The sequence below is a fragment of the Photinus pyralis genome, unplaced genomic scaffold (assembly GCF_008802855.1).
Source record: "Photinus pyralis isolate 1611_PpyrPB1 unplaced genomic scaffold, Ppyr1.3 Ppyr1.4_LG10, whole genome shotgun sequence".
In the NCBI taxonomy this organism is placed as follows: domain Eukaryota; kingdom Metazoa; phylum Arthropoda; class Insecta; order Coleoptera; family Lampyridae; genus Photinus; species Photinus pyralis.
In genome coordinates this window covers 10846714-10874026 of record NW_022170250.1, presented here as the reverse complement: position 1 = coordinate 10874026, position 27313 = coordinate 10846714, and the positions used below count along the sequence as shown (strand labels likewise).

General features: G+C 38.0%; 1 protein-coding gene across 1 annotated transcript in view; it reads left to right on the top strand.

Annotated features, from left to right (window-relative positions):
* The window catches only part of LOC116161725 (myoneurin), a gene marked incomplete in the record, with an annotated part of 113269 nt that overhangs the window by 39032 nt on the left and 46924 nt on the right, over window positions 1-27313 (top strand). Inside the window, 1 exon segment of the mRNA XM_031475180.1 lies at window positions 14286-14511. Within this exon segment, the coding sequence (XP_031331040.1) occupies window positions 14286-14511 (226 nt within the window).

Here is a 27313-nt window from a genome sequence, read left to right as displayed (position 1 = left end):
ACGGGGCGGAAGGAAAAAAAGAATTTATACAAGAAAGGAAATTTATTGTATTTAACTCGTTTAATACGACGATTTCTATTCTTAACTACGAATTAAAACTCCATTCAATTAGCGGATACTTGATTTCTTACGTCGTTCTTCTTGTTTATGGCTTTATTTTCACTTATTTCACGCGCGATTGCTTCGATTGAGCTTTGCGCGCGCGAATTTTTCGTACGCCCACGTATACTTTCGGAACGAGAAAAAAAATGGCATTTTACGCAAGGCCGCAAGAGTGATCGCCTCCGAAGTTTGTTGACTTTTATAAATATTCCTAATCGTTTATTTTTACATGTCTGGATTTTTCAAGATCGCCTTCACTTCTTTATTATTTTTATATTTTTTTTATCGCATGTTTAATTAGAGTGATCTTGAGCTTCATTTGCCTTTAATGGGATCTCGTTCGCGCAAAGTAAGTCAACAAAGATCGGCTAGTTTTAGAAAGTTTTTCCTGTATGTGCGAAGGATGCTATTAATAATTTTCACATTTTATTTATTACTAATGGCGCTTTTGTCACAATTTACCAGCCAATCACTTTCCAGATTCTATCGGTGTTGTCGATGCGACTTAGGTACAAAAATCGAGAGGCTTTTTCTAAATGGTGACAAATATTACCAGAAACAGAAGCACAGACAATGGCTCGTAGCTGTCACATGTCAAAAGCTCAGTTTTTTCCGTTGTACCCGAGAATAGTTCCAAAAAATGACCAGATGATATATGGCAAGGTCACTTCCGGTTGACGAGTATTGACCAAAATTGAACCAGTTGATCCCTTGACCAGTGTCTACCTATTACTGAAAACAGAATTGGGAAATTTGCAACCGTTCGCGAGTTATCATGTACACAGACGGACGGACGGACAGAAAGTTCAAAACCATTAGTCGCTTTTGCAGCACTTTCGGCAAAGAAGGATTTGATCGTTTGTTTTCTATTACCCCTACTACTGTAATCGTAGTCTTTGCGAAAATCGAATCGCCCTTTCTTCCCTGGGGGGTCCATACCCCCCCCCCCCCCCCGTGTCATGTTGTAATTGGAAAAGGGCAGTCGTGATCTTCGTCTCGAAAATGATCGTGTGGGTGGTAACACTGAACGTGTTCGGGAAAAAAATCATACCAGGAGGTCTGTAGGGGGGGGGGGGTTATTCTAATACCCCCCAGCAGCACTTTCGGCAAAGAAGGATTTAATCGTTTGTTTTCTATTGCCCCTACTACTACTACTCTAATAGTAGTCTTTGCGAAAATCGAATCTCCCTTTCTTACCTGGGGGATATTCCATACCACCAGACCCCCCGGTATCATGATAGTATTTGGAAAAGGGCAGTCGTGGTCTTCGTCTCGAAAATGATCGTGTGGGTGGTAACACTAATCGTGTTCGGGAAAAAAATAATACCAGGGGGTCTGGAAGAGAGGGGGGGGGGATTCTAATTACCCCCCCCCCCCCCAGCAGCACTTTCGGCAAAGAAGGATTTGATCGTTTGTTTTCTATAACCCCTACTACTCTAATCGTAGTCTTTGCGAAAATCGCATCTCCCTTTCTTTTCTGGGGGGTATTCCATACCCCCATGACCCCCCGGTATCATGGTAGTATTTGGAAAGGGGTAGCCGTGGTCTTCGTCTCCAAAATGATCGTGTGGGCAGTAACGCTTTAGGAAAAAGGTAACACCAGGGGGTCAGGGGGTATGGAATACCATACAACTCCAGCAGCACTTTCGAAAAAGGTAATACCGGCGATCTAGGGAATACCATACCCCCCAGCAGCACTTTCATATATTCTGTTAAAAAGTAAAATGAGTAATACAATACACAAACAAGAATATATTACAAAGCTTTAGGATTTTCATCCCCCCCCCCCCCCCCCACGGTACTATACGTTCTTCTACAACATCGCTCAGCCCTCCACACTCTCGTGATAGTAGTATAGAAGGATTTGATAGTTTCTCCTCTATTGGCCCTAGTATTCCCATCGTAGTCTTAGCGAAAAGATAATCGAACCCCCCTTACTCTGTTGGGGGTATTCCAGACCCCCCCCCCCGGTACTGCGTTCTCCCATAACTCGCTTGACCTGCCATACTCTCATGATAGTTTTTGGGGAGCAGTCGCGGTCATCATCTCAAAAATTATCGTGTGGGTGGTAACATTAAACTTTGCAGGGAAAAAGCAATACCGGAAATATGCCCAAATACGCACTACGCGGTTCATCAATGATAAGGAAATTAATCGCAATTGTCAACGTAACCGTTTTACGCCATGTATACGAGTAGATTCCGCATTTCCGATGAATATGGTTGATGTTACTAAATATGCGTTAATATGCAGTTTCAATATGCCCAAATACGCACTACACGGTTTATCAAGTGATAAGGAAATTAATCGCAATTGTCAACGTAACCGTTTTACGCCATGTATACGAGTAGATTCCGCATTTCCGTTGAATATGGTTGATGTTACTAAATATGCATTAATATGCACTTTGAATATACCCAAATACACACTACGCGGTTCATCAAGTGATAAGGAAATTAATCGCAATTGTCAACGTAACCGTTTTACGGCATGTATACGAGTAGATTCCACATTTCCGTTGAATATGGTTGACGTTACTAAATATGCATTAATATGCACTTTGAATATACCCAAATACACACTACGCGGTTCTTCAAGTGATAAGGAAATTAATCGCAATTGTCAACGTAACCGTTTTACGCCATGTATACGAGTAGATTCCGCATTTCCGTTGAATATGGTTGATGTTACTAAATATGCATTAATATGCACTTTGAATATACCCAAATACACACTACGCGGTTCATCAAGTGATAAGGAAATTAATCGCAATTGTCAACGTAACCGTTTTACGGCATGTATACGAGTAGATTCCACATTTCCGTTGAATATGGTTGACGTTACTAAATATGCATTAATATGCACTTTGAATATACCCAAATACACACTACGCGGTTCTTCAAGTGATAAGGAAATTAATCGCAATTGTCAACGTAACCGTTTTACGCCATGTATACGAGTAGATTCCGCATTTCCGATGAATATGGTTGATGTTACTAAATATGCGTTAATATGCAGTTTCAATATGCCCAAATACGCACTACACGGTTCATCAAAGGATTAGGAAATTAATCGCAATTGTCAACGCAACCGTTTTACGCCATGTATACGAGTAGATTTCGCATTTCCGTTGAATATGGTTGATGTTACTAAATATGCATTAATATGCACTTTGAATATGCCCAAATACGCACTACGCGGTTCATCAAGTGATAAGGGAAATTAATCGCAATTGTCAACGTAACCGTTTTACGCCATGTATACGAGTAGATTCCGCATTTCCGATGAATATGGTTGATGTTACTAAATATGCGTTAATATGCACTTTGAATATGCCCAAATACGCACTACGCGGTTCATAAAATGATAAGGAAATTAATAGCAATTGTCAACGTAACCGTTTTACGCCATGTATACGAGTAGACTCCGTATTTCCGTTGAATATGGTTGATGTTACTAAAAATGCGTTAATATGCAGTTTCAATATGCCCAAATACGCACTACACGGTTCATCAAGTGATAAGGAAATTAATCGCAATTGTCAACGTAACCGTTTTACGCCATATATACGAGTAGATTCCGCATTTCCGTTGAATATAGTTGATGTTACTAAATATGCGTTAATAGGCACTTTGAATATGCCCAAATACGCACTACACGGTTCATCAAATGATAAGGAAATTAATCGCAATTGTCAACGTAACCGTTTTACGCCATGTATACGAGTAGATTCCGCATTTCCGTTGATGTTACTAAATATGCGTTAATATGCACTTTGAATATGCCCAAATACGCACTACGCGGTTCATCAATAATAATGGATAAATAAAAGTTCATAACAATTCCCGAATTTATGACCATTTTTCTCCAGATCGCGATTGATTTTGTCTGACTCGAAATCTTTCGTACCGAACCGCAAACTATCAATATCGAGACCTTCATCTAACAAGGAAATTAGCTGACCGCAAAGTAGCACTAAAAGCTTTTGAACGGCGTCGCTTTGTTTACGTTGCACATGCCGTCGACACCTATTAATATGTAGCGAAGAATTGCATGGGAAATTCGATTTTAATTCCAATTTATTAGACGGTTTCGCCTTTTACCGAAATAAGGAAGCGGTAATTCGATTTCGTCGGCGACGAATCGAAAATTTTTTCTTTTGGCGCTCGCGGATTAGTAAATAATTTTTTGGGAAGATTCGAGGCGAGCGCGCGCATATTCGCCAGATAAAGGACGAATAAAAAGAATTGTGAATTTTTTCCCTTTCTTATTATCATGTAAATAAATTGACCTAAATATAGTTTATCGAATGAATAACAAGAAAGATTTAATTGAACGTTCGTACTATGTGCAATGCATGTGCTAATTGGCTGTTTGCATTTCAAACATATATACGAAATTTATATGAATTTTCTATCTCAACGTTTTAATTACAATACAAGTTCTAAGATTTATATTATTAATTATAAATATAGAACAAATTCTATTGCAGTTTTAGTTCCCTGCTTAATTCACTCGAAGGAAGTGCGCACACCTCGCGAGTTTACTTCTAATTATACAATACGAATTTCGCAATCGCCGCTTAAACTTTAATTTGTGAATGGAAACGGAATGTTTGGAAGGGCTCAGACGAACTGTTGGACGTCGGCGACGCCAACGATCGCTACAAATTCGGCACACTATAACCGCCTCGAGCCAGTTTCCGGCAACACTGGGACGCTCTTTCCATTCGCGCCTTATCCTCCGGTGCCCGTGTCTTTCGATTATCAGCAGGTAAAAATATGCGCCCGATGCACGCGCATACTTTTCGCCTAAATGATTGTTATTACAAACTAAGCGTATGCGTACAACCAATTGACATGCAAACATCGATCGCGTATAAATTGTTTAGTTCTCATCAATTTGTGCATATTTTAGCATATTTTTAAGGTACAATCTCGTACGATTTGACAATATTCCTATTGTAAACAAACATTTCTTATTTGCTTCATTCTAAAAGTTGCATTTTTACCCTTTGATTATCAACATGTATCGCCTCGCGCATACTTTGACATATTCACGTCTAAATGTTTGCCAAAATACTCTACAACGTACATAATGCTAGCTAAACGCAACAAATTAACGTACTCATTGCGCATACATTTTTTTACTTTGCATCAATTGGTGCATATTTCGGCATATTTTTATTGGTTCTTGTCTTGCCAATTGATCTTGTAACTAACCGTTTTTTATTTACGTTCTTATAAAATCCGCATATTTTAGCATCTGTCATTGATAGTAAATATGCAAAAGTACGCTTTAAAATAGATTTGATTGCTGTTATTGAGGTGATTTTATCACAAGCAATATATCACTATAATAATCTTGCACTGCCATACAAACATAATATACGAAAGCACAATAATGGGATTTCGTAATGTTGCATACTTTTGCATACCAGCTACCAAAGCGACGCCAACGATACTTCCTAGATGCTCTGCCTCGAGCATACTTTGACATATTCACATCGAAACATTCGCCTAAATCCTAATTAACCAGCAAAGGGCCACCGCTTACGTATTCATTTGGAATGACATAGACCATTGTCCTAAAACGACTAGAAATCCTAGGAAGCCATTGGAATAAGTTACAGGAGATAGGACAAAGAAACTACAAAATTGTTTCTTGGAGAAAAGAAGCTATTATACCATAAAATGAAGAAAATGTCACACCAAGGAAACGTCGTCCAGGATCATAGATCTGTCTAATTAGACCAAAAATTTCGTCCGTGCAAGGATCATGGTATCAGGATCAAATGTATGGAGGAAGTCAAATTAGACATGATTATACACAACCACATTCAAAAATTCTTGTATTAGGAGCACAGAGATTCAAGAACGTCTAAAATTACACATTATTGACAATTATCTCCCATCGTGTAGGAAATTTGACTGTTTTAGGAATCCTTGTATCAGGATCACACGATGCACCTGATGCAAGGTTAGACATTATGTATCCGGAGCACAGAGACGTAAGAAAATTGTCTCTTCTCTTAGCGTCATTGTATCAGGATCACATGAACGCAATATGCCAAATTATTCATTACGGTGCACACCAAGAAGGTCTAAAATTACCCATTTTCGAGAACTGTCTCATTTCCGGTACAAAATTTTGTGTGTAAAAGGATCATTGTACCAAATTACTCATTAGTGAGCATTGTTTTTGTCTGATGCCAATCTCTCACTTAAAAGCGATTGTATCAGGAACACAGGACGCAAGAAAGTCTCCTACCTTGTACAGAATTTTGCTTCCGGAAGAATCGTTGTATCAGGATAGCATGAACGCGATATGCCAAATTAAAGATTACTATGCATTACCTTTACTGATACCAATCGCGCATTAAAAAAGTATTGTAACAGCACAGAGCCGCAAGAAAGTGTCTTCTTTAAGAACCCTTGTGTCAGGATCACATGAATGCAAGGTGCCTTATGCGTATCAGGAGATCAGAGACGCAGGAAGGTCAAAAAGAAGGCTTTTCGAGGATTTTCTCTTCCCTTGTTTAAAAATCCTTGTATTAGAATCTGACATGATGCATTGCCTTCTCCTGTTACCCAATCCCTCATTTAAAAATCTTGCATCAAGAGCACAGTGACGCAAGAAAGTGTAAAATTACACATTCTTCTATGCTAAATTACTCATTAGTTGTGCTTCTTTTGATACCAATCTCTCATTTATAAGTGCTGGACGCAAGTAAGTCAAAATTATACATTCTCCAGAATGGTTTCCTCCCCTGTACAAAATTTCGCTTTGCGGAAAGTCATTAGGATCACATGAACATTATTATACATTACATTTACTGATACAAATCTGTCATTTAAAGTTACTGCATCCGGAGCACAGAGAGTAAGGCAAGAATTGTTATCTCTCTTGCGCAAAACTCCCGTAAGAATCAGGATCCCATGAACGCGCCAAATAGGGCATTATTCTGCTGATACTAATCTCTCGTTTGAAAAATATTGTATCAGGAGTACATAGACGTAAGAAAGACTAAAACTACGCATTCTGAAGATTAGTATTTTCTCCTGTACAAAATTTTATTTCTCTAAGAATCATTGTATCAGGATCGCATGAACGCAGGGTGCCAAATTGGACTATATTTTACTGATCTCCCATTTACCAAATATTATATCAGGAGCACAGATACGAAAGAAAGTTTAAAACTACGCATCCGCCGACGCTATACCCCTCATGGCACAATAGGGGATGTAACTTGGGTTTCGGCAGCCACCTCAGTTCACCTAGCGCATGTATACAACATAGCTTCGGGTTTGGCGGCTATGCTGCCTCACCTCGCCCGTGTACTAAAGCAAAGTTGTCGTAAATAACACTTCATTTGGGAAGGGTAGTTACAAGGTGAGCCGCAGTAAAGAATCTGATGGACCTTTTTATAGTATATTACATGGAGGTGAGGGGGGAAAGCTGCACAAACCGAAACGTCATCCGGAAGAGTAGTAACAGGGCGAGGCGAGGCGGCGCAGCCGCTGAAGCCGAAGCTATGTCCTTTGTGGTATTTCTTTGAATACAATAGTGGATGTAACTTCGATTTCGGCAGCCGCTTTAACGGACCTTGCCCGTTTATACAATAAGGACATAGCTTCGGCTTCGGCGACTGTGCCGCCTCGCCTCGCCCGTGTACTACAGCAAAGTGGTCGTAAATAAAGTTAATTTCGGAAGGGTAATCATAACGTGAGTCAGAGAACAGAAGCTGATGTGCCTTTTTACATGGAGGTGAGGGGGGAAAGGTACAGAAACCGAACCGTCATCCGGAAGAATAGTACAGGGCGAGGCGAGGCGGCGCAGCCGCCGAAGCCGAAATTATGCCCCTTGTTGTATTTCTTTGAATACAATAAGGGATGTAACTTCGATTTCGGCAGCAGCCTTAACTGACCTTGCCCGTTTATACAACAGGGACATAGCTTCGGCTTTTGCGGCTGCGCCGCCTCACCTCGTCCGTGTACTACAGCAAAGTGGTCGTAAATAAAACTTCATTTCGGAAGGGTTAATCATAACGTGAGTCACAGAACAGAAGCTTATGTGCCTTTTTATATTCTATTACATGGAGGTAAGGGGGGAAAGCTGTAGAAACCGAAACGTCATCCGGAAGAGTAGTAACAGGGCGAGGCGAGGCGGCGCAGCCGCCGAAGCCGAAGCTATGTCCTTTGTGGTATTTCTTTGAATACAATAGTGGATGTAACTTGGATTTCGGCAGCCGCTTTAACGGACCTTGCCCGTTTATACAATAAGGACATAGCTTCGGCTTCGGCGACTGTGCCGCCTCGCCTCGCCCGTGTACTACAGCAAAGTGGTCGTAAATAAAGTTAATTTCGGAAGGGTAATCATAACGTGAGTCAGAGAACAGAAGCTGATGTGCCTTTTTACATGGAGGTGAGGGGGGAAAGGTACAGAAACCGAACCGTCATCCGGAAGAATAGTACAGGGCGAGGCGAGGCGGCGCAGCCGCCGAAGCCGAAATTATGTCCCTTGTTGTATTTCTTTGAATACAATAAGGGATGTAACTTCGATTTCGGCAGCAGCCTTAACTGACCTTGCCCGTTTATACAATAAGGACATAGCTTCGGCTTCGGCGGCAGCGCCGCCTCACCTCGCCCGTGTACTACAGCAAAGTGGTCGTAAGGACAAAAAATAGTCCCTAAAGAAAGGAAAAATCTCAACCGCTAGTGGCTAGGCGAGTTCGGCATAAATTTGAGTTCGATTGATAATAAATGACGAGATCGGAAATCTCGCAAGAAAAAAACGTGCACGATCGCTGTTAAAATATAAATTCACCTCGTATACAAGATAATAACATCGTTTTTCTACATTTCCAGTTTAGCGCATATCTCATAATTCTTCTTCCTCTTTCCCAGGGGATAAAAAAGACATTATGCTTCTGTTTCTAGTAAATGAAAAAAGCAATTTAAACCGCGGCGGTCATACATCATACGTTTAATGCTGCAGGTGTCTTTTTCGCGATTCTACTTGCGGCGAAAAAACGAAACAATAAAATAGAAAAAGCGTTTTTCGGGGCGCTGTCTTCATGTTTTTAGGAAATTAAATTTTAAACGTTTTTAATATTAATTACTTAAAAATATTTCGCTTTCGTTTCCTACCGAAAATAAATTACCGCGCGAACGTGTGATAACGGCCTGCCGTCACTTCGCGTGATTACGAAATTTTCGGGGTCGAAAAAGTGATCGGATTTGTGGCGAGGAGTGTACCTGCAGCAGGAAGTAGTTTAATTGGCTTTCTCGACCGTGTGCGCGTTTTTTTGGTGCGTGGGAGTCGCATTGACCAATGCGTTTTCACTTTAATTGTTCAATCCGTGTAAGACAAACCAAAAAAATAGGGAGCAGATGTTCCTTGAATGTAAAACAGCAATCGATGCTACCCTTCTGTTCGTTCGCCACTCATCGAGCGCATCCACAAAAAAAATCCCCATAATGATAAATTAAAAGTCGCCCCCCTCGGACCCCCTCCGATTTTTTTTTTGCTCCCGCGCGGAACTTACGAAGTCGGATTCATAATGAAATATTAAAATTGAAGCATTATTTTAATAATGACGAATTAAAACGGCAGGTAAGCGTCGAAATCTAGAAAGCTGTGATTAAAAACGGGAGAGCAAAACGAAAAACGGAAAGGACGGGTTAAGAGGGAAAAACTTGGAAAAGAAATTAAAGGAGACGATGACGGGGCCCACTGCGAGCATTCCGTCATATAAAATATTAAGGGGTTGTTATATTAAATTGGGCCGATTTAGATATCTAAATTGTGTTTTTTTTTCGCCTCTTTCGTCGTTCTCATCAATATATCGATTCCATTTTAAAAGTCTAGACAAATTTTTAACCCTTTACTTCACATTTGTACCCCACTTCCGGTTCTTCGCTAAGTCGGTCGACAAGAACGACTAACTATTGTACAATTGCATATTTTCACATATTCACAGCCTCATGTAGTCCTATCGGTCTTCTAATATTAAACCCCGTCGCTTATAAATGTTAACATAGTCTCTGCATATTTTAGCATATTATTCGTATGTATAGGAACCGAAAACTTACAAACTGCATATTTTCGCATAGACAAATATTCACCTCGGCATTTTACTTACATTGTTAATCGCATATTTTAGTTGCTTTCAGTGTACGGATCAGAAAAACCCAACCATTACAAGAGACAACAAGAAAATTTCCTAAATTGCATATTTTTGCATATCTGAGTCGCATTAATTGTGTATGCATCGGGATGCGTCACTATTCCAATACAAAACGTTAAATTTGACGCAACAAGATTTGTTTGCGTACTTTAGCATATTACAATTTGAAACACTCGACACTGTACGTGGCACATCGAGGGTTAGTTTAGTTGATGGCGTATTTTGTCACATTTCAACAATCATGTATAGAAAAATTTACAGTGCGTGAGGTGAGGCGATTATTCCAATCCGCAATGCCAGAAGCTGCACGTGACGGATTTTAACAAAAAAATTAGTGAAACGCATATTTTAGCATATTCAATCGTTTAGGGTGTATCCAGCGACATTCTTTGGAATGGTTTTTTGATACCGGTTTCCTCTCCTGGAAATAAAACTGTCAGATTTTTGCGTGGATCCATTCGTGGAAACATTTTTTCAGGTCTCTCCAGCAATTTTCTAATGTATTACTTGGGGATTGTTTGAAGACGACTATTTAGAAATGATTTTATGACCTATTTGAATCAGCTGTTTTTACATACGAGTCTCTCCAGGGAGCTCACTATTTTTTTAAGCGATTTTTCCTGGATCCGTATCTGGAAACTATTCCACACACAATATTATTTAACTTAAAACTCTTGTCACTATTTTTTAAGCGATTTTTTCCAGGACGCAATTTTTAAACATTTCCTTGGCACTAAACGTATGTAAAATAGGTCAAATGTTTGGAAAAATGCAACGCATTGCCATTGAAAATATGCAATACTTTACCAATCGCTTGTAGGAAATACAGATATTGTTTAGTTGTGGCATATTTTCCGAGGATAAAATGAAATATGCAAGCAACATTACGGATTTCTTAAAATATGCCCAAATATGTGCACAAAACACAAGACATGCATTATACGAAAAGTTGATCTCATACTCTAAAAAAGAAATACTTGCTAAAAATACGCAATAATTTACAAATCCTCAGGCATATTTTTCGGTAGTAGAGGGGAATATGCACGTAATGTCTCTGAAGGTTCGAAGAATGCTTCTGGATTAAAAAGGCTAAGTGTGAAAAATACGTTAAGATTTGGAATACGAAAGGCATATTTTCTAGTTTTTGGTCTTAATGACACTGAAAATGTTCAAAACTCTTCCAAACCCCAAGCTTGGATTGGTTTCCGCATATGAGATCGCTGATTGAACATATTCTGAGCGGATTTTGCTTCTGTTTTCGTTTGTTAAGACAAATACGCGAAACATTGTATGTATGCACAAAAAATATGCGTTTTGCGCGGAGCGCTAGACGTGCATTATACGAAAACTGGTCTTGGTCTTGAGAAAGAGGAAATACGTTATTTTAAATATGCAATGTTATGTATTTCACAAAATATGCGACTCGCATTAATCATTAGACCTGCATTATACGAAAAGGTGTTTTGATCTTTTATTATTTTGAAATCACCTTTTTCGCGGTCACTGTAGTGAATTTTTTTATTGCGGATTGAACATATTTTTGCCGATTTTCCATGTTTTGCTTCTGTTTTAGTTTGATAAATAAAGACACCATACACTATTTTACCTATCACATAACGTTGCACATTTCACAAAATATGCAAAAATATGCGAAAATATAGACATGCATTATACGAAAACAGAGCCCGTGTGTGTATGGTTGAGAAAAAGATGCGACACTATTTTAGATATGCAAACAACGTTAGGTATTTTGCAAAATATGCGACTCGCATGAATTATTAGATATGCCTTAGATGGAAAGATGGCTTGATCTCTAATTTTTCGCGGAGTCAGTTAAGCGAATTATATTTTACTGCAGATTGAACATATTCCCAGCGGATTTTTCATGCTTTGCTTCCGTTTATGTTTACTATTTTTTGTTTACTATTCTAGGTATGCACATAACGTGGCACATTTTGCAAAATATGCAAAAATATGCTACTCGCGCGAAATATGCATTACACGAAAAGTGCTCTTTGTGCATGATTGACAAAGAGGCGAGACACTATTTTAGATGTGCAAACAATGTGACATAGGCATATGTTTCAAATGCAAATAACGTCACGTATTTTGCAAAATATGCAAAAACATGCAACTCGCACGAAACGCTAATCACTCAGTATACACTACTGTAGATATGCAAACAACGCTACGTATTTTGTATAATATGCAAAAATATGCGACCCGCGTGAATCATTTGACATGCATTACACGAAAAGTTGTCATGACCCTCTTCAATTTAGCGAAGCATATTTGATCGCGGATTGAACATATTCTCAGTGGATTTTTCATGTTTTGCTTCTGTTTCTTAAAAAAGACGTGAGACACTATTTTAGGTATAAAAGTAACGTTGCATATTTTGCAAAGATAGAGTTATGGTTGAGAAAGAGGCGAGACACTACTTCAGATATGCAAATAACGCTACGTATTTGGCAAATATGCAAAAATATAAACTCGCATGTAATACTAGATATGAATTCTAGGAAAAGTTTACATCTTCTGAAAAAACTCGCAGATTTTCTGGAATTAGGAATGCGAGAGGCAAATTCAATTCGTTTTCTAAAGCGCCCGTGTGTTTGTGTATATCGTATTGATTGAGCATATTATGTCGAGTGGATTTTGATGTTCAGCTTCTCTTATCTTTTAACTTGTGGAAAATTCTTGGTGAGAGAACCGAGACACTACTCTACAGTCGTTGCGTATTTTTCAAAATATGCAAAAATATGCAATTCGCGCGAAGTACTAGACATACATTATATGAAACGTGGTTCTAGTCCTTTCAATAGAGAGACTCTGTGTGGAGAGCTGAGAAAGAGACAAGACACTATTTTAGATATACAAATAACGTTACTCATTTTGGAAAATATGCAAAGAATATCCGATTCGCATAAATTATTAGAGATGCATTACGCGAAAGTTCTGAAAAAACCTCGTACTTTTGATTTTAATGTTCTAATATTGTTAAATTGCCCTGTTCCCGAAGTCGCTTTAGCGTGGCATATTTTGCGAAGTATGTAAAAATATGCGACTCAGGCGAAACCTTAGACATGCATTATACGAAAAGTTGTCCTAGTCCTCTAAACCAGAAACTTTGTATGTAAGGTTGAGAAAGAAGCAACACTAGACTGTTTTAAATATGCAGATAAAGTTACGTATTTCGCAAAATATGCAAAAATATGTTTCATCGAGGATTCTCAGCGGATTTTTCATGTGTTGCCTCTGCTAAAATGTTACAAACTGTCCCAAACCGCAAGAAGCGATACATTATTGTAGTGTAGATATGCCCATAACGTCGCAATTTCCTAAAATATGCAACTCGCACGAAACACTAGACATGCGTTATACAAAAAGTTGTCACAGAAACCTTGTACATATCCTTGGATCTGGCAAAGTTGAAAAATGGTGCGGTTCTTCCGACTAAGAACTCAACGTTGAAAGGGCAAGGACCCGGAAGTATGTAAAAATACGTGTACGACTAAAACTGTTCGAATTCACAACCTTGGATTGGTTTGGATATATTTTTTGCGGATTGAACCTATTCTGGAATATCTTTAAAAAAAGATGCGAGACATTATTCCTGTTGCATATTTCGCAAAATATGCAAAAATACGCACGGAACCCTAGATACGCATTATACGAAAAGTTGTTCCGAAACACGAACGTCGTGCATTTAGGTATATGAAAGGCAAATTTAGCTTGTATTCTAATGTTTGGTGTGGTTTGCATATCTCGATTGCGGATTGAGCATATTCTGAGTGAATGTTTGATGTTTAGCTCCTGTTTTCGTTTGTTAAGTTGTGGAATAATCTTGGAGAAAGAGGCGAGATACCATTCCGGAGTCGTTGCGTATTTGTCAAAATATGCAAAAATATGCAACTTGCAAGAAATACTACACATGCACCAACACATGATATCCTGTGGTGATAAGTGCACTAATCGAGCTTATAATTTTCAGATTTTCATGCAGAAGACCGCAATGCACATGCATGCGAGGGAGTTGTCAGGTCGGTCGGATGTAAAACCACACCAGTGTCAGCAGTGTTTAAAATCCTTCAGTAGTAATCACCAATTGGTCCAACATATTAGGGTTCACACCGGTGAAAAGCCTTACAAATGTTCCTACTGCGATCGAAGATTCAAGCAGCTTAGTCACGTTCAGCAGCACACAAGACTGCATACGGGTAAGTCGGAGAAACGCACCCTCCTCCACCCTATTAGATCTAAATCGGACCCTTATAATAAGAGCCGAAATTAAATATTTTCTTTTTTAATCAAACTGACCGAACGCATCGCGCGCGCCCGCTCGCCGTAATTTCCCTCGCCGTATACGCGAATAATTAAAATTCAAAGACGCGCGCGGCCCATTATCGGAAAAAACAAAGGAAAATGTCCTCAATATTTTCATATTAGCTTGAATCCGCGTTATTTTTAACGTCGTTCGGTAATTTGAAATTAATCCGCCTTCGCGCCGCTCTCTTGGCAAATTTTGGAACAATTTTTTCGTGACCCCCCCGCTATCGAACGTGCTATCGCTCTCATTATAAATAGACGAGTCAGTCGAGCGTGCGTTGTCAATTTTTGGGCTCTAATCAAAATTTCGTTTCGATAAATAGATGAAAACGACGGCGAAATGGAAACGCTAATTTATTATTAACTAATTACGGATATTCGCGCGCGCACCAACTCGATTTAGGTTGATTTTCGAATATTGCGTCCGACAAACGCATGGGGGAATAATGCAGTTTTAAATTGCAACTACGTATGCAGTGCAACAAGCAATTTAGTTATTGATGCACGTTACTTCCATATCCTGGACGACATCGCTGGACGTTTGGATAGGGTTGGATGGCATTGTTACATCAACCATCACTATAAATAACCATCATTTTCCGAAAGCTACGAATATTTTATGTTTTGATTTAATTTATGTGCACTACATACACAATTTATGGAATGCGTAACGTACTAACATTGTTAATTCCATTACATTATTATAATGGGCGCCGGTTTAATTTAGAAAAAAAAACGCGCGCACTACCCTTAATCAAATTTTAATCGTTGGACGTGCATGCCGATAACGCATCATCGATTGCATTCGCCAAGCCTAAAAGTCCTTGCAATCGTTACTCGACGGCCATTGATACCATTTACATAAATGCGAAAAACGCCATGCAGTTGGTGCAACACGAGAGATTGCGACTTTTTTACGATAAAAAGCCTAATAGATTTTTAGGTATTAATTTGCACTGGTAGGTCATTTGCGATTAATTTGGTTAATAGAATTAGGCGCCAGTTGTGCGCCGTTTTGTCACTTACAGAAAATAAGTCGCGAGCTTGTTGTAAAGAAATTTTTCTTATACAGAAATGATGCGCCTTCTATAGCGGAGCTGGAATGTAATTTTGTGCCCTATTTGAAAAATTATCATGTCGGCAAGATTCATATTTCATACCCCCCTATAGTAACACTATCTTCCATAAACCATACAGTAAAGGACTCAATAACCATTACCTATAAACCTCAGTGCCCCCCCCCCTCTCCCAACGCGTTCTTCCACAAACCATTTATACTTCAGAACTCGCATGACAGTTGTTCGGGAAAGGATCATGAGGTTCTTTTCTGCGCACAGCAGAGAACGTAGTACCTGGGGGGTGGAGGGGGGGGTATTCCAATACAAAAATCAATAACCGTTTCAAGAATACCATCCAGCAAAGAAGCACCACACAACCCTTCATCTATACACATCAGTGCCATTATGATGGTGTTCTGCAAATATCAATGGAACTGTCATGTGTACTGGGGGGTATTGCATACCCCCCAGTATCGCTTTCTTCCACAAGCCGTTAATCATTCAGACCTCGCATGGCACAAAAATCAATAACCGTTTCAAGAATACCATCCAGCAAAGAAGCACCACACAACCCTTCATCTATACACATCAGTGCCATTATGATGGTGTTCTGCAAATATCAATGGAACTGTCATGTGTACTGGGGGGTATTGCATACCCCCCAGTATCGCTTTCTTCCACAAGCCGTTAATCATTCAGACCTCGCATGGCATTTGCTGGGAAAGGGGTATGAGGTATTCTTATCCGCACTGCAGAAATCGTAGTACCGGGGAGTCTGCGGGGGGGGGCGGGTATAATACCCCCCAGCAATCACAAATCGATAACCATTTCCAGAAAACCATCCAGCAAAGAAGCACCACACAACCCTTCATCTATACACATCAGTGCCATACCCCCCAGAATCACTTTCTTTCACAAGCCGTTAATCATTCAGACCTCGCATGGTATTTGCTGGGAAAGGGGTATGAGGTTTTATTATTGAAACTACGGTCAGGTTTTAAGAAGTTGTTGGGTAATAATCAAATCCCAGGTCAAATCCTCTTCTTTGTACTGCAAAGAACGTAGCATCGTGGTGTCGGAATACTCCCTCTAGCACCGAAAGAGGCGATAGTTCTCAGAAAAATTATGTTAAAAACACCGTGGGGGGAGGGGGCTCTTAGTATTTTAATGATGAATCCTTATTTTAAAACAGATTTTCTAAAAACTTATCTCGAGGTCTTCTTAAATTTGTTTCGAAATTTCTAGGTATCAAAATCTTCCTGTGGCTCAACATCTTTTCGAAATCTTCCTATTTTTGAAATAACCTCGAAATGTGTTTTTTTTTCATTTTTACATCTCGAAACTCTTTCCAACTGCCGATATCTCTTGCAAGCTTTTTTGATTGAAACCTTTTTGATCACTTCTTTAAGATCTTATCGAAATCTCCTAAGAGTCTGCTGTAAATCGGTTATATGCGAATTTGTGTTTTTTTTTAATTTGTGAAGTAGAAATTTTTATTTTACGTAAAAATGAAAATTTCCACCTTGGCAAACGGAAGAACTTTTGAAAAAAGAATTTATAATATGCTAATAAAATATACAGGGTGTTCCATTTAAAAATGAGGTTAGGTCCAATATCGTTTTTACGTGACGCAGTATATTTATTTTGAAAACGGCAAATTATTCAAAGAGCATTTTCAAGAAACTTTTGTAATAGAAATTGACAATTTTTTGACCCCCCCTCCAAAAATTTTGATTTTTCGACCCCCCCCTCCAAAAATTTTGATTTTTCCATTATAAGTTTGATGCAAAAAGAGCACATGATGCTTATATTACTTTTTTGATATTAACTATTACGGAGGTACTCCACTTACTAAAGTATTCTGTTCTTAGAAAAAGAGAAGAGATGATATATGAATATTTACAACCAATTGGAAGATTAGGAATCGTAGTATGTCAAATCAGCTGGGAAATATGTCTCAGGTTTCTGGTTTATTTTTCTGCAGAAAATCTAGGTCAAATGGGCATTCGCATACATTTATGACATCACAAGTCTCACACCAATCACTCCGGCGACACAAAACGATGACGTTCGCGGGCATCGCATGATAAGACCGCGGAATCGCGTGCGAATTGAAACTTAAACTTGAGCACAACGTAACGACCGAATTTTAGACGAATTGTGTGCAAAATTGAAAATCTAAAGGCATCACTCCCTCGCCCCCCACACGTTTAAGGTAGATACACGGGCTTGATGAACCCAAAATTGCGGTTGCCGCCGTAATTTGACGCAAGTTAAAAATTTCGACCGCAATCAAACGGCCTCCATTGCGTATTAAACCACATAGTGCTCACGGGGCGGTCTAACTGTTTAGTGCATAATCGCTCGATGACGTTTAAATTACGGCACGTTTTCTGGAAAAGGGACAGTACGCACTGATCACGCATCTAATTGCAGCTTCAGATAAAGGTATGCGTTGGACGATATCGTAAATAAATATGTAAAAATATGCAGCGTAAAATGCAGAACGTGAACCAAAAGATTCGTAAAGTACGCAAATGTATGCAGTACGGAATACTGCAAAATATACTACTGTATATTGGTACGTACAATTAGCAGAGCATGTATGAACTTGTATTTATTTCAAAATAAAAGTATGCAAGCTGTTTGTCGGATTTGAAGTAAATATGCAATAAGAAAAAGACGAAGAAAGTAGGCGTTGGCGTCAATAATGATTGACACCTGTGTGCAATTGGTCAATATTCAAGGTTATAAAATATGCAAATATGCAAGGGAATGTTACCAAATATGCACAAATATGCAATTTGAAATTTTTACCTAGTGAAGCACGTGTCGTATTTATAAAGCCTAGGTAAGCAATGAAATATGCAAATGTATGCACCTAATACTTGGTGGAAGATGTGCACTTATTGTCCTCGGTCTTCTTTTGTGCAACAATTTGTTAACGTGTAACATATGCTAAAGTATGCAATTTGCGTCTTGTCGCTCATTCAACGAAGCACATTACGATCTGAAATAACGAAAAGTATTACCATTTGGCAAAAGTATGCAGACTGATGATAAATGTTTCAAAATATGCTCAACTTAAAACAAATATAAGTGATCTGTATATATTTTCTGCGCATATGTTGAGGCTAAATATGCAACTGGGAAACTTAATTGTAATTATATTATTTCAATTGGAATGCGCAAATATATGCACCTAGCATTTAATTATTATTATAACATAATAATATAATTAATATAACAGTTATTATTATTATTATTATTAAAAAGTTGAAATATGCGAAAATGTGAAAGCCCCACAACTAAAAGGAAAATATGTTGACATTATTTCAATTTCAATATAAATGAATATCTTTACGTCGTATTCAAACGTACCAAACTCATACCGGTTTTCACCTATGACAGCGCCGAATCCAATATGCATATGTATGCAGGCATATTTGAAAGCGAAGTATCGAGGTTGACTAAATTGATAATTAAATTCATATGACTAAAACACCAGCGCTAGGCGCGATTTTAGATAATATGGCATTGAAAATATGCAAATACGATATACTGAGCAACTTATCGAACCTAATACCAAAATACCTTGCGAAATATACTAGTGAACCACTGGCATATTCTCCTAAAGACGTATATTTTAAGAAAAAGTATAATGCAAAAAGGGCAATTAAACTCGTTTGATTTTTGAACCTCGTTAGAGTCGTCTTAACAAATGTTTCGTTATTAATTATGCAAGTATGCACAGTTAGATACTTGGAAGAAAAATATGCGCCTATTTATGTTTAGCTCAAGAGATATTATTCACACTTATCGAGAGCACGTCCCAAGATACAACAAATGTGAAGTGTATCAATGTAACTGACATGCACATCCTCATAATGTCACATATTTGTGAGCAAATATGCAAATCGAAAATTCATCATTAAGTCACATATTTGTGAGCAAATATGCAAATCGAAAATTCATCATTAAGTCATTTCAATTTGAATGCGTTTTTTTTTTGTATAATAGCGCCAAATCCAATATGCAAATATATGCAGCAAAATTCGTAACGACACAGGTACATATGCTTTTAAAGGCACATATTTGGAAGCAAAATATGCAAACTTTTGATGGTGCGAAAGCAACATCAGAATCAAATTGATTGGGAATGTTATAAAATTTGCATCAATATGCAATTTGAACCTAGTGAACGTGTCGTTTTTATAAAGCGGGGCCTAGGTAAGAAGTTGCGCAATAAAATATGCAAATGTATGCTACTAAGTTGTGAACTTATTGTACGTTGATCTTTGAGAAATAGGTGCAGTGGGTTTCCAATGAACTTGATCGTATACTGTTAGCGTAACGGGTAAAATATGCTATTGTGCCTTATCGCCCACCACTGATTCAACGAAGCAAACTTTCGTAATGGCCATCTAACATAACGCAAGATTATCATTTGGCAAGATCATACAGTACGAGAAACTGTTGACAAATGTTAAAAAATATGCCCAATTTGAACAAAATAACAAAGTGAATTGCATATTTATTTTTAAGCGGGCGGGGTTTCAGCTAAGGCTGACCAAATATGCACATCGAAAACGTGTATATAATTAAATCATTTTAATTTGAGTGCTTTAATTGCATATTTTGTTGTTGTAAAGTATGCTACGGCTTTTTTGTTTGAAACACATCGAATATGCTAATATATGCAGTGAAGTGCGTAAACACTCACGTACATACCCTCTTAAAGACACATATTTGGAGACAAAATATGCTAACATATGCATACGAAAGCTATGATTAAATGAATGCAACTACAAACGTTTCGTACATTTGACGTCAGATTGATCGATGTTATAAAATATGCACAAATATGCAATTTGAAATTCTCACCTAGTGAATATTACGCGTCGTTTATATAAAGCCCGCTAACACGGCCTAGGTAAACCGTTGTGTAATGAAATATGTAAATGTATGCCGGTAAATATTTGGTGCAAAGTGTGCACTTATTGTACGTTAGTCTTTGTCAAGATTCGGTGCATAAGTGTAAGATTAGAAAAATATGTGCGGTGGGTTTCCAACTAATTTGATCGGTATACTTTTGCGGTAAATTTTTGTATTGGCGTAACGTGTAAAATATGCTAAAGTATGCAAGGTGCACCTTATCCACCACCCATTCAACGAAGCAAACTAAGGACATGAGTTTAAATCAGGGTTTAAATCAAAGATTTTTACTGTGTAAAATATGCAAACGTACGCAGGCACCCGGTCTGAAATATGCACAATACGCAAATTAAATCTGCTAAAGTGTGTCATGTACAAATATGCGCTCGTGTTGGTATAAATTGTGATTAGAATGAAAAAAAAATACGAAAATATGTAATTGGAATTCTCAGTTGTTGTTTAATGTAAAATACGCATATCATCCACCAAAAATACGCCATTTCTAAATTTCATTAAAGGTTTTGCAATTGACGGACATGAAATTTTCGTCTGGAAATGCATTTGATATACACAGTATTAAATGAAATCATTTTAGATATGTGATGGAGAAATATGCTAATGTATGTCATTTGAAATGCATCAAACTTATACGTTTGTCATCTGACATATCGAATAAAGTTGCTGTTCGATGAAATTTTGTAATTAAATTCAATTTAAGGCTCGATAACGTTAAAAATATGCAAAGCTTTGTAATGATCAAGTTACCTGCGATAAGACGAGTCCACGTACAAAAGAACTGTGTATGTTAAAGCAAAATATGCAAACGAACAACCCATTTGTAACTCAATCAAGTCAATTTCACTGAAATTAAATCATGTATAAATATGTGCTATTAGTATACATCTTTTAGAGTATAGACCACAGCCCAGAAATCTCATTTTCTAATAATATGCAAACAGTTTCATTTTGATCCCGAAAAAACGTAGTTAAAGTACGTACGTCAACTTATCAGCGTGCCCCGAGTATAGTAAATCTGAGTTTCATCAACGTAACTGACGAACACATATTTGGAAACATAATATGCAAAAATATGCGAATCTAAAATCTATATTTAAGGGAAATTTGAATGGGTTAGTTGAACATTTTTGTTGTTGTAAAGCGTGCAAACTGCAGAAAGGTTTTTTTTATTCAATGATGCCTAATTGAATATGCGAATGTATGCAGATACATTTGCAAGCTAAGTAAGTACTTAGGTGACGTGAAGTTAATCAGTAGCAAGTTTGGGGCAAGTATGCGACTGATTTTAAGTAATTTTTTTTCATAGCGTAATCGAATATGCAAATGTATGCAGACGCATTTGGAAGCGAAGTACGCAACGATCTCTGCTCAGGTCAGAAGAAGTTAATCAGTAGCAAGTTTGGTGCAAGTATGCGACTGATTTTAAATGATTTTTTTCATACAGAGGCGCCTAATCGAATATGCAAATGTATGCAGACACATTCGGAAGTGAAGTACGCAAAAATACGTAGAGTTTAAATTTGATTAAAGGTTTCGCAATTGACAAGCTTGAAATTTTCATCTGAGAGAGCATTTTTATACCGTTTGTCGTTTGATAAGTAAAAGTGTGGTACGTAACTGGTACAAAATATGCTTAGGGAGAAAATATGCGAAAATATGCAATTGGAAAACCTAGTGGTAACTAGAAGCATAATCTTTTTCAATGTAATATACGCATATCGCACATACTATTCAAATTAATCAGTGCCAAGTTTAGTGAAACTTTGCTACTGATTGCAACTTACTGAAAATACGCCGTTTCTAAATTTCAACAAAGGTTTTGCAATTGACGGACATAAAATTTTCATCTGGAAAAGCATTTTCCTTTCGTTTATAGTGGGAATACTGAAAGTGTACTACGAAATTGGTATAAAATATGTTTAGAAAGAAGAAAATATGCGAAAATATGCAAGTGTGACCAAAACTTGGGCGTTGCGCGCGAAACGGGACTCTTTCCCGCAAAATTAGATTGACGAAGTGTAATTTTACCGGCGGTCGAGCGTAAAACGATAATTACGTCCAATTAGCATAAAAACGCATCGCATCGACGAGTGCGAACCGCAAAACGAAACTAAATTTATTATTAATTATTGCGATCGGGCGGGGTTCGATTAAATAAACATTTTTGCGAACGCGCGCCAATTCGATCGGAATTGTAAATTTTCGACGGGTCCAAAACAGCACAATATTGAATTCCATCGGTTTGTACATAGGCAGAACCCCGCCTACAATGCATATATCACATGCATGTAATCTCACCCTCTTGATTATGTTCCCACCCACCTCCATACACATGGTGATGCACCCTACATATACGAATCTAAATGCAACTAACTGCAATCGGCCATATTGGAAATTCGAGCGATTTGGAAAAATTTTGCGTAATCGCCGCGGTTTAAAGATCACGAGTTTTATAACTAAAATAAACTGACGTCGCTCGTTCGAATTTTTTCGAGGCGAAGGTTATCATAGACTTGGCTGCAATGAAATAACATAATATCTATTGATTTAATTATTATATGACGTCATTTTTTTTCGCGTTAACCACCGGCGCCATGGTTTTTTTACGAGCCGACTTCTTTCGCGAAGATAATGATCCGAAAGAAATTCGACGGTGCTCACTCGGCTGTACTTTACGATCCTGCCAAAAATCCCATCTTTTTTTGCTGTCTTTCGAATTTATGGCACGGATACGAATTATAATTCGCGAAGGGGTTGAAAGTTGTCCCGTTAGATCGAGACGGCGGCGACGGCTACGATTTGGCAACTTTTGACGGAAAACAGGTGCGTTATTTGCCTATAAGGAGAAATTACATACATTACCCCACGGATAATTACAATTATTTGCGGAACGCGAGGTACGCCTTTCGGCCGCGGTCCTCTTTTTCTCAGTAAAACTTAATTATAACGTACACGGGTCAGTTACAACATTGAAGACGTTTACGTGGGAAAAATCGCGCTTGATAGCGTTTTCGAAACGGTTTGAAACGCCCTGTATACTAAATTGCAAGAATCAGCGCGAGCCCACCCTGTATTGTTTGAAATTAACACACGCGCATCATGTAGATCAATTTCTAAAAAATGCGTTCGCAATCGTAGCAATAGCAATAACTTTTTTTTTGAAACACTCTGTACAGTAATGTCTTGTACAAATTGTTCAAACCAAAAGTTGATGCATGTAAGATACAAGCTCGCACTTTTTTTCAACACTCTGTATAGTAATTTTTGCGCAAATTTTTGGAACAAAAAGTTGAGCAGAATGACGACCAGACGGAAGAATTTAGTGATGCAACATGAAAAACAATTGTCAATTTGACGTGCAAGGCCGCAATAGTAACAACTTTTTTTTAAACACTCTGTATAGTACTTTCTTGTAAAAAAATTTGAAATAAAAAGTTGGACAGATAGACTACCAGACGAATACACCATTTGAAACAATTTCTACAAATGCTCGTAATGTTACGGATAGTAACGGCTTTTTTTTAAACACTCCGTATAGTAAATTCCTGTAAAAATTGTTGGAACAAAACGTTGGACAGACCAGGCGGAAGCATTTGGCGATGCATCATGTGAAACAATATCCGCAAATGTACAAGTTAGCAATTTTGCGGGTTCTTTTTGTAAACACTCTGTATAGTATATTAGTGTAAAAAATCAGAAGCTGGAGAGATTAACGACCAGAGGGAAGAATATAGTGATGCATCACGTATAACCATTATCAATTTCTACAAATGCGCAAGCTCGCACATAGCAACAACTTTTTTTGAAACACTCTGTATGGTAATTCCATACGCACATTTTTGGAATAAAACGTTGGACAGATTAGTCATCAGACGGAAGGGTTTAGTGACACAATGTAAAACAAATTATAAATTTCTTGTACAATCTCACAGTCTTGAGGATAGTTAGCAACCACCTTTTTTAAACACTCCGTATAGTAATTTCCTATTAAAATTTTTATCCAGTAAAAGTTGGAGAGATTGACGGTCAGACGGAAACGTGAAACAATTATCAATTTCGAGAAATGCGCAAGCTCGCAATCTTAGAAATAACAATAACCCTTTTGAAACACTATGTATAGTAATTTTTGGAACAACCCCCCCCCCCCCCAGATCCCCCGGTAACATTTTTTTCAACAAAACATTCTGCTTAGAGGACTCTCATGATTTTTGTGTGGAGAAATGATCATTTTCTTCAAAGAAATAGTTGTGAAGAATGTGTCACCGGGGGGTCTGGGGGAGGGGGTGTATGGATAAAACAGGCACAGCAAAAAGGAACTTGATTTCCTATATAACCTATGATTCTTTCATGGGCGGTATCGAATGGTTTTTTTGTGAAAAAATGATCATATCCTCCACTCCAAAGAGGTAGTGCGAAGAATATATCACGGGGGGGTTTGGTGGGTACGGAATACCCCCCTGTACACGTTACGATTGTAAACGCCCTGTATAGTAAACTCCAACATTCAGAGCGATAACACACTGTAATGTTTGAAACTAACACACGCGTAGTATGTACACGCTCGCAATCGTAGGAATACAAACAACTTTTTTTCAAACACTCTGTATCTTAATGTTTGGCACAAATTTGTGGGACAAAACGTTGGACAGAATGACGACCAAACGTAAAAATGGCGTGATGCATCAATTTCTAGAAATGTGCAAGTTCGTAATCTTCGAGATGGGAACAATTCTTTTGAAACATTCTGTATAGTAATCTTTGCACACATTTTTGAAACAAAAAAATTGGACAAATTAATAACCAGACGTGAAAATTTAGTGATGTATCAATTTCTAAAAGTGTGCAAGCCCGCAAACTTGGGGATAGCATTTTCTTGAAACACTCGGTATAGTTCTTGCAAAAATGTTTGAAGTAAAATTGGATAGATTGACGACCAGAGGGAAGAACTTAGTGTACATAATGTCAAACAATTATCGATTTTAGAAAGGTGCAAGCTCGTAGTCTTAGGGATACCTAGGGTTGGGGATGCCTTTTTTGAAACACTATGTATAGTAATTTCTTGCAAACATTTTTAACACAATAAAAGTTGGACGATCAGGCGGGATAATTTAGTGATGCATTATATGAAACAATTATCAATTTCTACAAATGTGCCAGCTCGCACTCTTAGGGATAGTGATAACTTTTTTTGAAACACCATGTATATTATATTCTAGCGCAAATTTTTCAAACAAAAAGTTGGACCGATTGAGGACCAGACGGATCGTGTGAAACAATTATCAAGTTTTAGAAATGTGAAAGCTCGCAATCTTGGTGATAGCAACAGATTTTTTGAAACACTCCGTATAATAATGGCTTGTAAAAATGTTTCAAAGAAAAAGTTGGACAGATTGATGAACGAACGGACGAATTTAGTGATGCACTATGTAACATTATCAATTTCTAAAAATGTACAGACTCGCTATCTTGGTGATATCAGTACATTTTTTTAAAAACACTCTGTGTAGCAATTTCACGCGCAAATTTTGAAAACAGAAAGTTAGACAGGTTGACGATCAGACCGAAGAATTTAGTGATGCATCAATTTCTGGAAATGTGCAAGCTCGCACACTTGGGGATAGCATCTACCTTTCTTGAAACACTCTGTATAGTAACCTCTTGTAAAAATTTTGGAAACAGTAAAAGTTGGACAGGTTGACGATCAGGCGGGATAATGTAGTGCTGCCTTATGTGAAACAATTATCAATTTCTACAAATGTGCCAGCTCGTATTCTTAGGGATAGTGATAACTTTTTTGAGACACTATGTATAGTATATTCTAGCGCAAATTTTTGAAACAAAAAGTTGGTCAGATTGAGGATCAGACGGATCATGCGAAACAATTATCAAGTTTTAGAAATGTGAAAGCTCGCAATCTTTGGGATAGGAACAGTTTTTTAAAACACTCTGTATAATAATGGCTTGTAAAAATGTTTCAAAGAAAAAGTTGGACAGATTGATAACCGGACGGACGAATTTAGTGATGCACTACGTTAAACAATTATCAATTTCTAAAAATGTACAACCTCGCTATCTTGGGGATATCAATAACTTTTTTTAACCACTCTGTATAGCAATTTTACGAACATTTACAGGTTGACGATCAGACGGAAGATTATTAATTAACTATCAAACTCTAAAAATGTGCAGGCCCGCAATCTTAGAAATAACAACTCCTTTTCAACACTCTGTATAGTATATTTTTGCAAACAAAAAACCCCAGACCCCCCCGGTAAAATTTTTTTCAACAAAACGTTCAGCCTGGAGGACTATCACGATTTTTTGGTGGAGAAATTATCATATCTCTCTTTTCCAAAGAAGTAGTTGTGACGATTGTGTCACCGGGGGGTCTGGGGGGTATGGAATACCCCCCCAGTATACGGCAGTTTCATTACCATTTCTATTTAACCATCATGAGGGTACTGGTGGTTATGTCATTATGTGGGAAGTGTGTTATCAAGTTGTTCTTTGCCGGGCGTTATCGAATTTTCCTTTTCCCTCTGCTGGGGGGTATTCCATACCCCCCCAGATCTCCCGGTAACATTTTCTTTAACAAACCGTTCAGCCTGGAGGACTATCATGATTTTTGTGTGAAGAAATTATCATATCTCTCATTTCCAAAGAAGTAGTTGTGACGAATGTG